Source organism: Durio zibethinus, chromosome 15, assembly GCF_047325235.1.
Source record: "Durio zibethinus cultivar Kanyao isolate XHJ-2024 chromosome 15, ASM4732523v1, whole genome shotgun sequence".
NCBI classification, from domain to species: Eukaryota; Viridiplantae; Streptophyta; class Magnoliopsida; order Malvales; family Malvaceae; genus Durio; species Durio zibethinus.
Window position 1 is genome coordinate 21,375,396 of NC_143176.1, and position 12,960 is coordinate 21,388,355.

Sequence of the window (12,960 nt, forward strand, 5' to 3'; positions counted from 1 at the left end):
ATTTGTCTTATGATAATTGTTTCTGTTCAAACGTAATTCTTTAAAATATGAATAAAATTAATACAAAAGTTAACTTTACTTATCAATAATTAAATATTTATATCCAATGTGAATGGATCATATTCTAAACTACCAATAATCTCCCACTAGTTTGAAATGTCGGTGCTTAATCTTTAACCTTTCATACAAATAATTATTTCGATACAAAAAGGTATCTCTCGATTTAACTATTCAATTAACGTATATATTTTAGAATTCTAAAAAAGTTGAGAATTGAAGATATAATATACATAATACTTATTTATTTTTCTGTCAAAGGTTTATAACTGTTTTAGTACTATTATATCCATGTGCTTATCTTATTTATAAACATTTACAAGAAAAATCCTAATTCTTCTTGTTGAAGCGGCATCACTTCTATATTTATATAGGTAGAGTTTTCATTATGTCCTTATTACTTTAGATATTTAAAACTCCATTAAGAGTATAAAAACTTATCACGCAATGAATCACATTAGTTTCTAAAATTTGAATAAATTTTACTAGTATTTAAAAAACACATAACAATATCTTGTTTTTACCCATTAAATTTTTTAATTAGAGGTTATTAATTCAAAGTTAGGTTTCTATTATTTGTGTCTAATAGTAAGGATTTAAATCCATTCTACTTGTAGTACTACTAACCAAATATTTTAGAATTTAATTTTTTTTATGATAATTACCTCTACTTAAAATTGAATTTATAATTTATTTACTTTATAGATTAAAATGTTCAAACTTTTCATTTTGCATATCATTTATATGTTCTAGACATTGTTACCTCATTCTTGTCATTTTAAGAAATAGATGGTATTAGTTATGGCCACAACTCTATACTCATAAATTTCAATCATTCTATTTTCATACTTTTATTACATCTTTAATACAATTATACTTATAGTATAATCGGATAAATTCAATAAATAAACAAACCATTTTAGTCATTTTAAGATTTTTTAAATACCTTTTTTTTATTTTACTTTGATAAGTATACTAAACTTATTAACTTATATAATTTGCTCATAAAACTATACTAAAAGCTTTCAATACTATAGTAGTAATTTTTATTTCTTTTGATTCTTATCATGCCCACCATGTGTAAGTATGTGTTCTTTTATTAAAAAATGTCTCATTCATTTATCAAGATATTATATATACTTAATCAAATTACTATTTTATTTATCTTTTCACTATTTTTTTTTTAAATGGGAAGCCTCCAAATCCACCTTTAGTGAAAGATAACGAATAAATATTCTATATCTTAATATTTCTTTTCATAAAAGTTTCAAAACTTTTATATTTTAATTTAATATAAGAGTTGACATTAATAAACAGATTTTAAATATAATCATGCTTCATAGTCTCATTTTAAAACTTTTAATATTAATTTATAAATACTTATATAAATCTATTTCATCATAGACACTATTAATAATTTTTATTACCATGAACAAAATCATTTTCATTACCCAAATAGATCAAATGGCATTCATTTTGCTATTATAAAAGTTTTCATATTTACAAGATCATTGAATCCCTCATGGCTTCCAAAGTAAATATACTTTTAAATTTTTCACTATATTTCAAAACTTCTAATAAAACCATAGATGATAAATAATTTATACAATCCATGAATTAGACTATATATATAACAAAAAAATTATCACAACATAATCAAAATTATGGCGTCAATTTTGGCTTATGGCTATTCTAAGCTAATTATAATAATCCACATCATACTTATAAATCATGTAGATTTAGCTATTAAAGTTATCTCATTTATAGTGAAGGTTTTTAGTGAAAACTAACTTTCTCAAATGTTATCATGAGTTTTTAATACATATATTAATTGTCGAATGGTCAATTTCAAGATTATAACTATTGAAACCTCTAAACTTAATTTTAAAATTTTATGAGAACTTTATTTCTTCAATATTGTTTAGTTTAAATATATATCTCTATTATTTATCACTTTTAATCGATCATAATATTTTCGGATATATAACAAATTTAAAACTTTATTCATATGACTAATATGTTTATGTACAATAAAAGTTCAATTATTTTATGATCAATATATTTATATATAGATTATCATATCAACGCAAATTGTGAAACATAAATCTAAAGAATAACCGGAGGAAATTAATGGAAAGGCAAAAACTCTTCCATATTTTCAGGTTTGGGTCAATTTTGGTTTTGTAACTTCAGGTTTTTCAGTGACTCGGATCGTGTCAGCTTTTGCCAACTCTTAACATAAATTATGCACGCGATCTTGTGGTGAATATAGACAAATTATAATCTCATAAAAAGACTTGTGATTCAATGATTCAAAAAGACCAGTAAGGAAAATGAATGTCAAAATGAGCCTCGGTCGTACAATACCGGAACAAAGGTACCAGAAAAGACCCATGTTCGATTCTATCAATAGTGGGCTTATCCATGCAATCAAACATCATATCCACATGAGTAACCATCCCAAGATACCTTTCAAAAGCTGTAACAATTCCCATATCGTGAACATCAATCTACTCTATACACGAGCATAATACATATCAACATACAATCTTCCCTCAACAATAACAACCCGAAACGCAGCGTGTTGCATGGCTTGCGTTAAATGATAATTCGATATTCTGGTTTTGGCCCATGGTTCAAGATCAAGGTAAATGAACTTGAAAAAGTTGGGGCATTTTTCAGGGGTTTGAAAGGACATTAAACGCAGCAGTTCCTCCTGCTGCTTGACATTGGTGGTGGCATAGCGACAAGTGAGATAGGAGCATTGGATAATTTTGTAAGTGCGGGCTTGTCGGGTTTCTTCGGTGAAGTTTTTTGGAGGGAAAAAGTGCCATGGCGTTGGCTCTAAATTGTGTCCCACAACAGGTTTCGTTTGCGAAGCAAAATGATTGCAGCGTTTTTTTTATTGCTCTGTAGACTATGTCGACGACGACTCAGGTTTTATCTTTCGACTCCATCAAGTTCTGGGTTTCAGCCCAGCACTTTTTAATGGCTTGGGTCCAAAATACATCTGTAATTCTTCCTTGGCAATGGCATGATGTGGTCAGTCCAGTAACGAGAGCTAGCAATCTTCTTGGTGCATGAATCTATGGCTATGAACCAATCCAAGAATGGATTTGGAGAGGAATAAAAAAAAAACTGTTCCCAATTATTCAATCAACACAAGATTTTAATTTTATAGTAGTAGGCTACTAGCTAATTGGTGAAATAAAAAGTAATATAATATACAGAGGAAACCAGGATGAACATTGTTTGATTCTGCCTGAGGAAAGAAAGAAAAGATTACATGATATTGACAATTACCAATGGAGAACCTTTATCTTGTAGAATGTGGAAAACCTTCAATTAAACCTTTATGAAACCTTGGCAACAAATTTCAGACGGTCCTATATTCTACATTACAGTACATGTCTGAAAATAATGCAAGCTGTCAGAGGGAAAAAACATTCATGTTCATCCGTGGGGCATTATAAATTTACACCATGAGTAAAATCCTTGCAAAACATTACTGAAATGGATGGCTTAAACTGTAAATACCTTCCGAACTTTCTTCATCTTCCTACGACATATTGGACAAGTACCAGCATCTTCTGCAATCCTGCATAGATAAGTAGAGTTAAGAATCTAATTTGACACTAATTTAAAAGCATCTGATAATCATAAGAATTCAATTATCGTTAATGAGCTAAGTGAATTGCTTACTTTAGAAATAAGGGTGCATAGTATTCAATGATATGGTGCTATATCTTACCTTGTTCCACAGGTAAAACAGGTGGCACAATGTCCACAAGGAAGAAAGAAACAATCTCTTGGTGCATCAAAGCAAATGACACAAAGATGCCGAGGATTGTTGCTTTCCCCCTCGTTCAAAGGCTTTCCTCGAACAGAAGTCACTGCCAGCCACTGTTCCAGATCCTCCTCATCATGGGATACAGAATCATAAGAAGAACCCCAGCTTGAGATATCATCATCCTTTGCTGGAAGTAATGGGGCTCGTTCTGATTCCATTTCTCCAGCATTGAGTCTTGGTCCATCTCTAGTCTGGAACATTTTACAGAATCTTAAGGCTAGAAATATGAGGATGGTCATCACACCTACAGTCGCAAAAGAGGTAAACGTAAAGATGGATTAAATATTGTTTCTATGCAATAAGGGCTATGTAAGGGAAATGGGAAGACCTGATCCAACAAAATATGTAATCCATCGAGGTCCATAAGTTACTTTAACATACCAGATACTATTCGGAGTTTCCTGAAAGAACCAAAATTGTGTGAACTTCACATATTTGAAATGAAAAAACACTATGATACTGAGAACTGTCAGGACTAAAACAGCTGAAAAATGATAGTCCATGCTTAACAGAAACATCTTCAAAGTAGGAACAACTTCTCTGATTCATTTATAGAATGATTGCAACAAAAGAATTTATTTTACTAAATTCAAAGTAGAAAAGAAGAAACTCCAAGAAACAATAATTAGAATGACAAAAGGCTGTTAATTTCTATTAATATGTATCCTTGGTTGGGAGAGAAACTAATTATTAAGCTGAGAATACACTGAGGAAAGTAGGTGTGACCGTTAAGTGGGTCTGAAACAGCCAACAGCTGCAATAGCTTCACCAGGATCAGAGGTTCTTGTTGATTAATACATCAAATTGGCATTCGTGTTTTGACTTTTTTGAGTTTGAGCACCTAATGAAAATTATGTACCATGAATGCCCTCTATTAAGTACCATGAATGCTCTCTATTAAGAGTTAAAAGGAGTGGAAACTTAACCTAATTGCTTGATTAGGATAGCATATCACCATTCAATCTAATCAGAACAAACTGAAGCCGATAAGGTTGATGGATGTTATTCTTTTACCTCACTTCGACCAGGTGAAGAGAGAACAGCTGCAGCTTCTCCTAGAAGATAAAGCTTTAAAGTACACAAATGGTCGCCCAAGGAGCATCTGTAATACGCTTGAGTTGTGTCATAGATGAGAGCATTGATTGAGAACTTCAACTGTATCTGAATCATATGCATTTATGAGCAGATCAGGCTTTCAGGATACATACAGCACGTGTCAAACAGAAAACAGAACAGTTTGGGAAATGTTAGCTGATGCAGCAATCAATATGAAAATTAATTAAAATTTGTGTTCCTTTTATTTGACTCAAAGAAGGATTTTCATAATTCAAATCAATCTGTCAAAAAAATCTAGTAGTTAGGTGAAGTAATTCAAATATTGAACATACCTAATTGTAGATTAATTGATGTAACAGTGAGACAGTATTTGAGGAATTACCTCCACTTCCTCAGAGTTCAAATTTCCCACAGCAATATAATAATTAGAAGACTTCGGAATTTCCTGTTGGATCTTACCACTTCCTGCAACATTAAGTTCATGGCAGTATCGCATTAAGAGGCCTAATGCATTTTAAAGAAAATTCATAATCATACTTCATATAAATCTTACCATTTATAATATTCCATGACAAAGATGTTGTAGGATATGATGGATCCTCTACCCAATCAAGAAAGCTTTCTTTACCTGCATTATAGAAAATCACTCCAATGGATACATTTGGACAATGCATTACTGGTATCAAAGGTGTGTTTTGGTTATTTTTAAGTGAAATTTATTGAGAATTACCTATTAACATCATATATAGCATGTACAGGCCGTTTACGGAAACTTGTAGACAAATTTAGAGCTAGAACAGACGCAAGAAAGAAAAAATGATCTGAATGCCAAATGAAATTTTACAAGTGCTACCTACCCTGAACTTATACAAGCTCAAGCAAAACCATTCCATTGTTAATCTAGCCATATTATTTGGCGCACAATAGTTAAAAAGTTATGACTGTTATGAAGTATAAACCTAAGCTTCGGTGCATAAACTATATATCCAGGTTGTTTCATTCAAACAACAAGAATAAACCAACGCAATCTTATGCTAAAGAAGTAGGTTTCACCTTGGGCAATGACAAGGGATAAGGGTGAGGGACCGGCGGATTTTATGGTGTATGAAATATTCACTTTAGACCCTTTGTTTAAGAAGAATAGCCACTCCTGCAAAAGAAAAGACTTTTGCTGTGGTGCATAATTGATGCAAATTTATGAAGTTGAAAGTATGAAAGCAGGAAAAAGAATTAAAGAATTGCTGCACTAAAAAAACGCAGAGAAACCAACCATTTACCTTACGGAAATTTGCTGGTACAAATGCGTCATGTGTTTCAATCCAGGAGATTTCAACATCTGAGGGAGGTGGTCTTTCCAATCCATACAACATTAACCCAGGTTTTCTCTTATCCAATTCTTCGACCTGTTGTTAACAAACTAATCAACATTAGTCCACAGAAATGACAAAAGCTGAAGCAACAAAGAGAAAGAATGAGTTGGCATTTGCAGCAATATTCACCTGAATAGACTGAACAAAGACAGAGTTAGGCTGCATAAGGCGTGAGCAATTCGGACCCAATTGTAAAGTCACAGATCCATAATAACCCAGAATCAGAGTCATGGATGCTGCTGGGACAGAAATATTGGCAACAAAAAAGCCAAAAAGGAAAAAAGATTTAAAGTCTGTAATTTTGGTTTTTGAGAGAAGGGAATTGAAGGGTTTAAGTAAAATGGTAGAACATTTTTATTATAAACTAGAATAAATAAGAAAAGAAATAGAGAGAGAAACTAACCAAAACTCCAAAATGTGATAAGCACAATAACACAAGACCAAATATCATCCCTCATATCAATTCTTGCCGCAGCGGATATCGATAAATTTAGATGATAAGATACCCCAGAAGATTGTTGATGTTGCTGCTGCTCTTGGTGTTGATGGTGGTGGTGCTGCAAGTTTTCATCATTTCTATGGCCATTATTTTCCTCCTCTTCTCCTTCATAGACTCCTGAGCTAGATGAAGAAGAAGATGGAAGATTTGTGACTATAAAAGAAGAAGAAGAAGATGGTGCAGGTGCGTGTTGGCTATGTTCTGGTGAATGTTCCATGTTAGGGAAAAAAGGTTCAAACTTTGAAGCAGGGTATGAAACTGAGGAGTAGTAAAGATGAAGAAATAAAGTTAACAAAAAAGGGTTTTCCTTTTGTTGTTTTCCCTTTCTATCTCTCTCTCTCTCTTTATTTTAATCTTTTTGAGACTCTTAAGGATTGAGGAATTTGAAGGAGCAGACATTGATGATTGAGAGATAGGGGCGTGTGTTACCAAGCAGTCAATACCTTGCGCTTATTTCATGTTTCATGGGACATAGGAATGTTAGTTGATGAGTGACAGATGGTTAGTTGAAAGCATAACCATTGGAGTTGTGCTATTCACCAATACATGTTGTCAAAAGTCTTTTACCTGTTTTGGAATCATTGGGTTCCAAAATTTGTGTGGGGGGTTCTGTCTAGTCATCATGTGGCAAATTATGGATTGGAGTAGGAGAATAGTTTTGGCTGCATTTTCAAACCATGAACCGAAGACTTTTCATAATTTATTAAAAGGATTATTTTTATCGACGTATGTTGATATGAATGATTATGAAATTTAATTTTGTTAAGTAAAATTTTGATTTTGAATGTTGTGAACAAAGAAAACAGACATTATAAGAATTTATTTTTTTTGTGAAGTTTGATTTGATTCGATTTTGAATTAATCGAAACTCAAAGTGATTACTAAATATCAAAAAATTTCAAACAAAAAAATAAAAAAATTGCTTTCAACTAAAGCTAAACAAGATTAATTTATTAAAAACGAAACTACTTTCAACTAAAGCTAAAGAAGGATTTCTTCTGGAAATAAAAAATCTATTAACAAGATTTATTTCAATGAGGATCATTAAAGTTTACTTTTAACCCTTTACATTGTGATTTTTGGTCAATGGGTTTTTTTTTTTTTTTTTCTTTAAGCACTTGATTTTGACCTTGAATTTCCTTTTTTCTTGGGGAATAAAATATGATGAATGATATACTTCAATCATAGATAAACTTAACCATGCAATCATACTTAGTAAGAAATTTTAATTGAAGACTTTTCATAATTAAGGTTTTACAAGCCAGCATGATTGCTATCAAAGCAACGCCATATCATTGTTATCAAAGATATTTCATGGTTGACGGAGATTGGATTTGGTCCAAAATCACACAATATAAAAGCTCAAAGGACTTGAGAATTCCAGGGGGCCCAAATTCCAATTAAACCCCACAAGTTGTGGCGTCTTCTTTACTTTCAAACCACCTGCGCTTGGCAGGTAAGGAAGGGCTCAAGAATTGCAATGGCAGCATATAAAAAAAGAAATCAGAGACAAATATGGCTTACAATTATTTACTAATTTAATTTGCCATTGATTTCTAGACTTTCATTCAAAGGCTCAAAGAGATTTCTTCACTAGCCAAATTATTTGATACAGAAAAAAGAAAATATGCTCCAGGTATACTCATGGTCTATCCTGCACTGTTCAAATTGGATCATCAAAAAGAGAACTTAATAACAACTTTGGCTGCCCGTTATATTGAGGGCGGATAACTTGGTCTACTGTCCTGGATGATCTTGGCAGATCCCGTTGACATTCTTGAATAGAGAATGTGGAAACTAATTTAGTTGAAGCAAGAGAAGCATGGAACTCTTCATGGCCCAGTGGCCTGGTGAAACTCAACTGATCATCTCTTCTTTGGAAGCGGCCTGTGCAATGCAGCTTCCTTCTTTGCACCTCATCTTTAACTCTCTGGAATGTGAAAAATAAAAATAGAAAGGAGTTAAGGCAAAGACCACTTTTGCGAAAGAAGCATTCATGATGAAATAATTAAAAATGATGCAAATAAAAATGACAACGTCTCTATGCTCAGGGAGCCAACTTCTTACGAAAAACACATTAAAAGTATCATGTTGGTCAAGAGTAATAGTCATGTCCTGACATGTATGTCTTTATGCAAGAGAACGTCGAAGACAGAGAAGAAATTTGACCTTTCATGAATCATACAACTTAAAAGATTAAGCAACACTTCACATAAACCATTTTGGAAAGCAATATCAATTCATATCTCTTCGAATGAACAAATCATCACCTGATGTTAACACTCGGTGCACAAAAAACAAAGGGGAGAATAAAAAACAAAACAAATTCTAGTTCGGCTGTTGTCAGTCAATTCACAATCAAACACACAAAGAACTAACTAGCGTTCCTAACAATGACTGTTTTCAAATAGTCTCTTTCTAGTTCGCAAAGGAAAGGACTTAAAAGTTACAAATCCCACTTTTTTTATACAAAAACCATGAGTGTACAGAACAATGATATACAACACATGCCAAACATTCATCCACACATGAAGGTTACTAAGGATAACATTGTCATAATAAGTATGAAAACTCAACTGGAAAATAAGATAGACAAAAATCAGCTTTCAGAACTTTAACCATGACAAGAAACCTGTGATTCCAATCCAAGTATAAATCTTTGATAAAGATTAGCAGCATCACTGGCAATATAATCCAAGTTGAGTCTACCCAAAATGGGCATTCTAAACATTTAACCCCACTTCCTCCAGAGAGACCCACTATATTCACTACCTTCATGATATTGCTAAGCATGTACTCGTGCTACACATTTGGCACTTGCAGTCAATGTACATTTCAAAATGATTCATTACAAAAAAGGAGTATCAGTCCCCAATTGAAGTCACAAAAATTCATATTTGATCTAATTCCACTATTATAAAAAATGCCATTTGCCAACATTAACAATATAAATTCCCTCATAAAAATCATCCCAAGTTACTCTAAAATTCACATTTTTTCTCATAAAAATGCAATTTTCCCAACATTATCCAACTATGTTCCAGAAATTATGAAGCAACGAACCTGTAACAATCTCAAGTCGAACCTAGGGAGACCAATCTGAGCAACAGTAAGTGAACCAAAGAAGTTCCCCAACAAAGCAGCATCAGGAACGACCAAGCCATGAACCAACCCACCAACAAACCCACCTAAAAAACTATCTCCAGCACCCGTTGGATCAATCTGGTTAGCCCCAAAAGGCCCAGCTTTTATTTCCCCGTCTTTCCAGTAAACTTGACAACCATCTTTCCCACGGGTTACCACCACACAACACCATTGCCTCACTTCCTCAACATCCATGAACAATGCCTCTTCCGAAGATGCCTTTATGAACTTGAGCCGCGGTAACAAATGGTAAAGCCCACTCTCTTTTAACCCCACGAGTTTTACGGTTCCGTTTGTCTCAAAAACACGGATTAAAGCTTGGATATCAACAAAAACGGCATCGCAGATTTCAACCATTTTTTCCAGCGTTTCTGGTAATATCTCCCCGCCAACCCCAACCGCCATTCCAAAATCAAACCTTTTATCGGGTAGATCCGATGGGTTTATCGGGTCGCATGCTTCGACCCGTTTCAAGACCCGATCCTGATGAGCATTCTCGCTGTAGCCCAGATCGAAATAGGCGTGGAAAACGGTGGTTTTGGAAGCGGGGACCACGATGGGATTGTAAGTAAGTGGGTATTTGAAATCAAGCCCAACTTTTGAGGTTAAATCAAAAGAAACGGAGAGACCAGAAAACACGTTGGAAATGAAAGAGGCGGCCCCACCGAGGGTTTCGGCAACGACGGCGCAGCCTTGAAGGAGAACATCGTGGCAGTAGTTACCAACAATGAGAACGCTTGGAATTGGGTTGCTTTTGCTTTGAGGGGCGGTGGTTACCATGGTTAAGAAGGGAAAAATGAATGAATTTTCTTTTGCCAGGTTCTGGGGTCATGGAAATGTAAAAAAAAAAAAAACCAACGGGAAACCTTTAAGAAATGAGACAATCCATTGAAAACAGAAGGAAAAGGAGAGGAAAAAGAGAGAGAAGAGAGAGAGAGAGAGAGAGAGAGAGAGAGAGAGAGAGAGAGAGATACTTAGAAGGAAGAAATGGAGGCTGTGAAATGAAGGTGTCAAGCAATGGAGGACGGACGCCAGAGAGATTTGTTTGAGGGGTTTTTATAGGTATCGAAAGGCCAAATTTTGCATATTTTTCTCTGTTTTTTTCTCCTTGACCTGATCGAGGGTCGTTGTTGGTGCTTTGAGTTGCGAACCTAACGAAAATGTCTGAATCCGGCAAACGACAAAGATACAATTAGTGCCAAAATTTGTCAGGTGTTTCCATGTGGTAGACAGAATAGAATACTATTCACTTTTTTTATGAGATTTTTCCTTTAAAAATTTATAAATTCAAAGTAAAATTTTCAAATAAAATAATCTTCTTTCATCTAATTTTTTTATCACAAAAAAAAAATTACTGCCAACACTTTGGTTAGCTCCAAATATATTTGAGAATGAATCCTATCTGTTACTTAAAAAATAGTGGTGGATTTTCTTTCATGGAAGATAATAAGGAAGTTAAAGCAGGAATATCTTTAATTAATATGTATTAAAAATTATTTAACTTTTTAATAGGTAGTTAATTTCTGAAACATCAATTCAAATTTAACTTTTATTTATTTAGTTTTAAGCATATTGCTAACTTTAGATGCCGCAGTTGAATTTAATTTGAGTTCAATGATTGAAAATCACAAAAAAAAAAAAAAAAGAAATATGATTCATTACTCGGCGTTTCGAATATGATTCTCCTTTCTCAATCTTTTCGTCGACTCCTTATCCTTTTAATGCCTTTACGTGAGTCCTTTTTTCTCGGTAGAAAAACTAAATTTGAACACAAACACACGACACAACATTATAAAGATAATTGCCCAAACTCAAAGCGGGCAGCTTTTCCATGCCAGCAAAAACGGAATGCGAGCATCTTTGACAGCAAAACTTGTCAATCAGTTGGAAGTAAATGGGCAAACAAGTTAGGCTACTTGTTTTCTATTCGGTCTCGACTCGGGGAGAAAACATATTAGATCGTTTAATTATACTCAGAAAACATATTAGATTGTTTATTATACTAAGTAAAGGTCAGGATTTAATAACTGGACAATGTAAGTGATCCAACCGGCGCATGAAGACCGTCAATTAAAATTAGGGTTCGCAAATATATCTTAACATTGGGTTTTGATTCAATTTTATAAGATAATTTTTTTTTAATTAGGTTTCAGATTTTCTTTTTAAGTTAAGGTTCGGTCAGGATTGTGTTTTAAATTTATCCGTTTCAATCTGATCAATTCTTATATATAAATATATATTTTTATTATTTATTTAATTTTATATTTATATATATTATATTAATGAAAATATTATATTATATTTATATTTAATTAACATATATTTTATATTAAAAATAATATTTTTATAAATATTATATTAAATTAAAAATATTAATTAAAATTTGAGAAATTAAGATGAATAAAAACTCGTCTCCATTCAATCCATTGTCATCTCTAATAAGAAGGGATACCACCCATAAAAGTCCTTGGATCAGGACAGCTCCCCGCAAACTGAGCTTGGGAGAAGTCGAAGCTTGGGTTCTGCAGGAGGAAAATAACATTGTTTCGGTAATGTGCATGGTCACCCCTGCACAATTATTTGGAATAAGGTTTTAACAAGGTATCGAGTCAAATGTTTGACCATTCAATTGAGGTTCTGATGAACTACGTAAGAATCAAGTTATTCATAACAGTTCAATAGCGTTTAGATTTTTGAGGGTTTTCTCTGTTACCGATTCTCTGTTATCATAACTCTGGTTTTTTTTTTTGGTTTTTCTTTTTTTTTTTTCTAAAAAAAAAAATAATTCCGAAAATTTCAGAATTTATCAACTAGTCCTTATTCTTTTACAATATTACTTTTTGGGGTAAAAGTTTAAAGTAAATTGCACTTTGAGCTTTTAATTTTCATATTTTATGAGAAATTGAAATCTCATCTCATTTGTTATCATATAAATGTAGATTTTTATATAAATCTTCATTCTTACTTCTAATGATACAAATTTT

At 32.9% G+C, this 12,960-nt stretch overlaps 2 protein-coding genes and 1 pseudogene across 2 annotated transcripts; all 3 read right to left on the minus strand.

Moving 5' to 3' along the window:
• Window positions 1-2,260: 2,260 nt before the first annotated feature.
• Window positions 2,261-2,956, minus strand: LOC111302459 (uncharacterized; annotated as a pseudogene).
• Window positions 2,957-3,234: 278 nt separating this feature from the next.
• On the minus strand, window positions 3,235-7,185 carry LOC111302127 (E3 ubiquitin-protein ligase APD2-like). The gene is made up of 10 exons (XM_089744778.1): window positions 6,737-7,185; window positions 6,463-6,569; window positions 6,241-6,366; window positions 6,017-6,113; window positions 5,517-5,591; window positions 5,346-5,428; window positions 4,922-5,068; window positions 4,236-4,308; window positions 3,809-4,151; window positions 3,235-3,655 (listed from the first exon to the last, which is right to left on the minus strand). Exons 1-10 carry the CDS (start codon window positions 7,047-7,049, stop codon window positions 3,580-3,582), a joined length of 1,440 nt encoding a protein of 479 aa, XP_089600904.1. The 5' UTR covers window positions 7,050-7,185; the 3' UTR covers window positions 3,235-3,579.
• A 1,220-nt stretch (window positions 7,186-8,405) lies between these two features.
• On the minus strand, window positions 8,406-11,165 carry MIK (pfkB-like carbohydrate kinase family protein). The gene is made up of 2 exons (XM_022898065.2): window positions 9,896-11,165; window positions 8,406-8,762 (listed from the first exon to the last, which is right to left on the minus strand). The coding sequence occupies exons 1-2, from the start codon at window positions 10,754-10,756 to the stop codon at window positions 8,496-8,498; spliced, it is 1,128 nt and encodes a 375-aa protein (XP_022753800.2). The 5' UTR covers window positions 10,757-11,165; the 3' UTR covers window positions 8,406-8,495.
• Window positions 11,166-12,960: the final 1,795 nt, after the last annotated feature.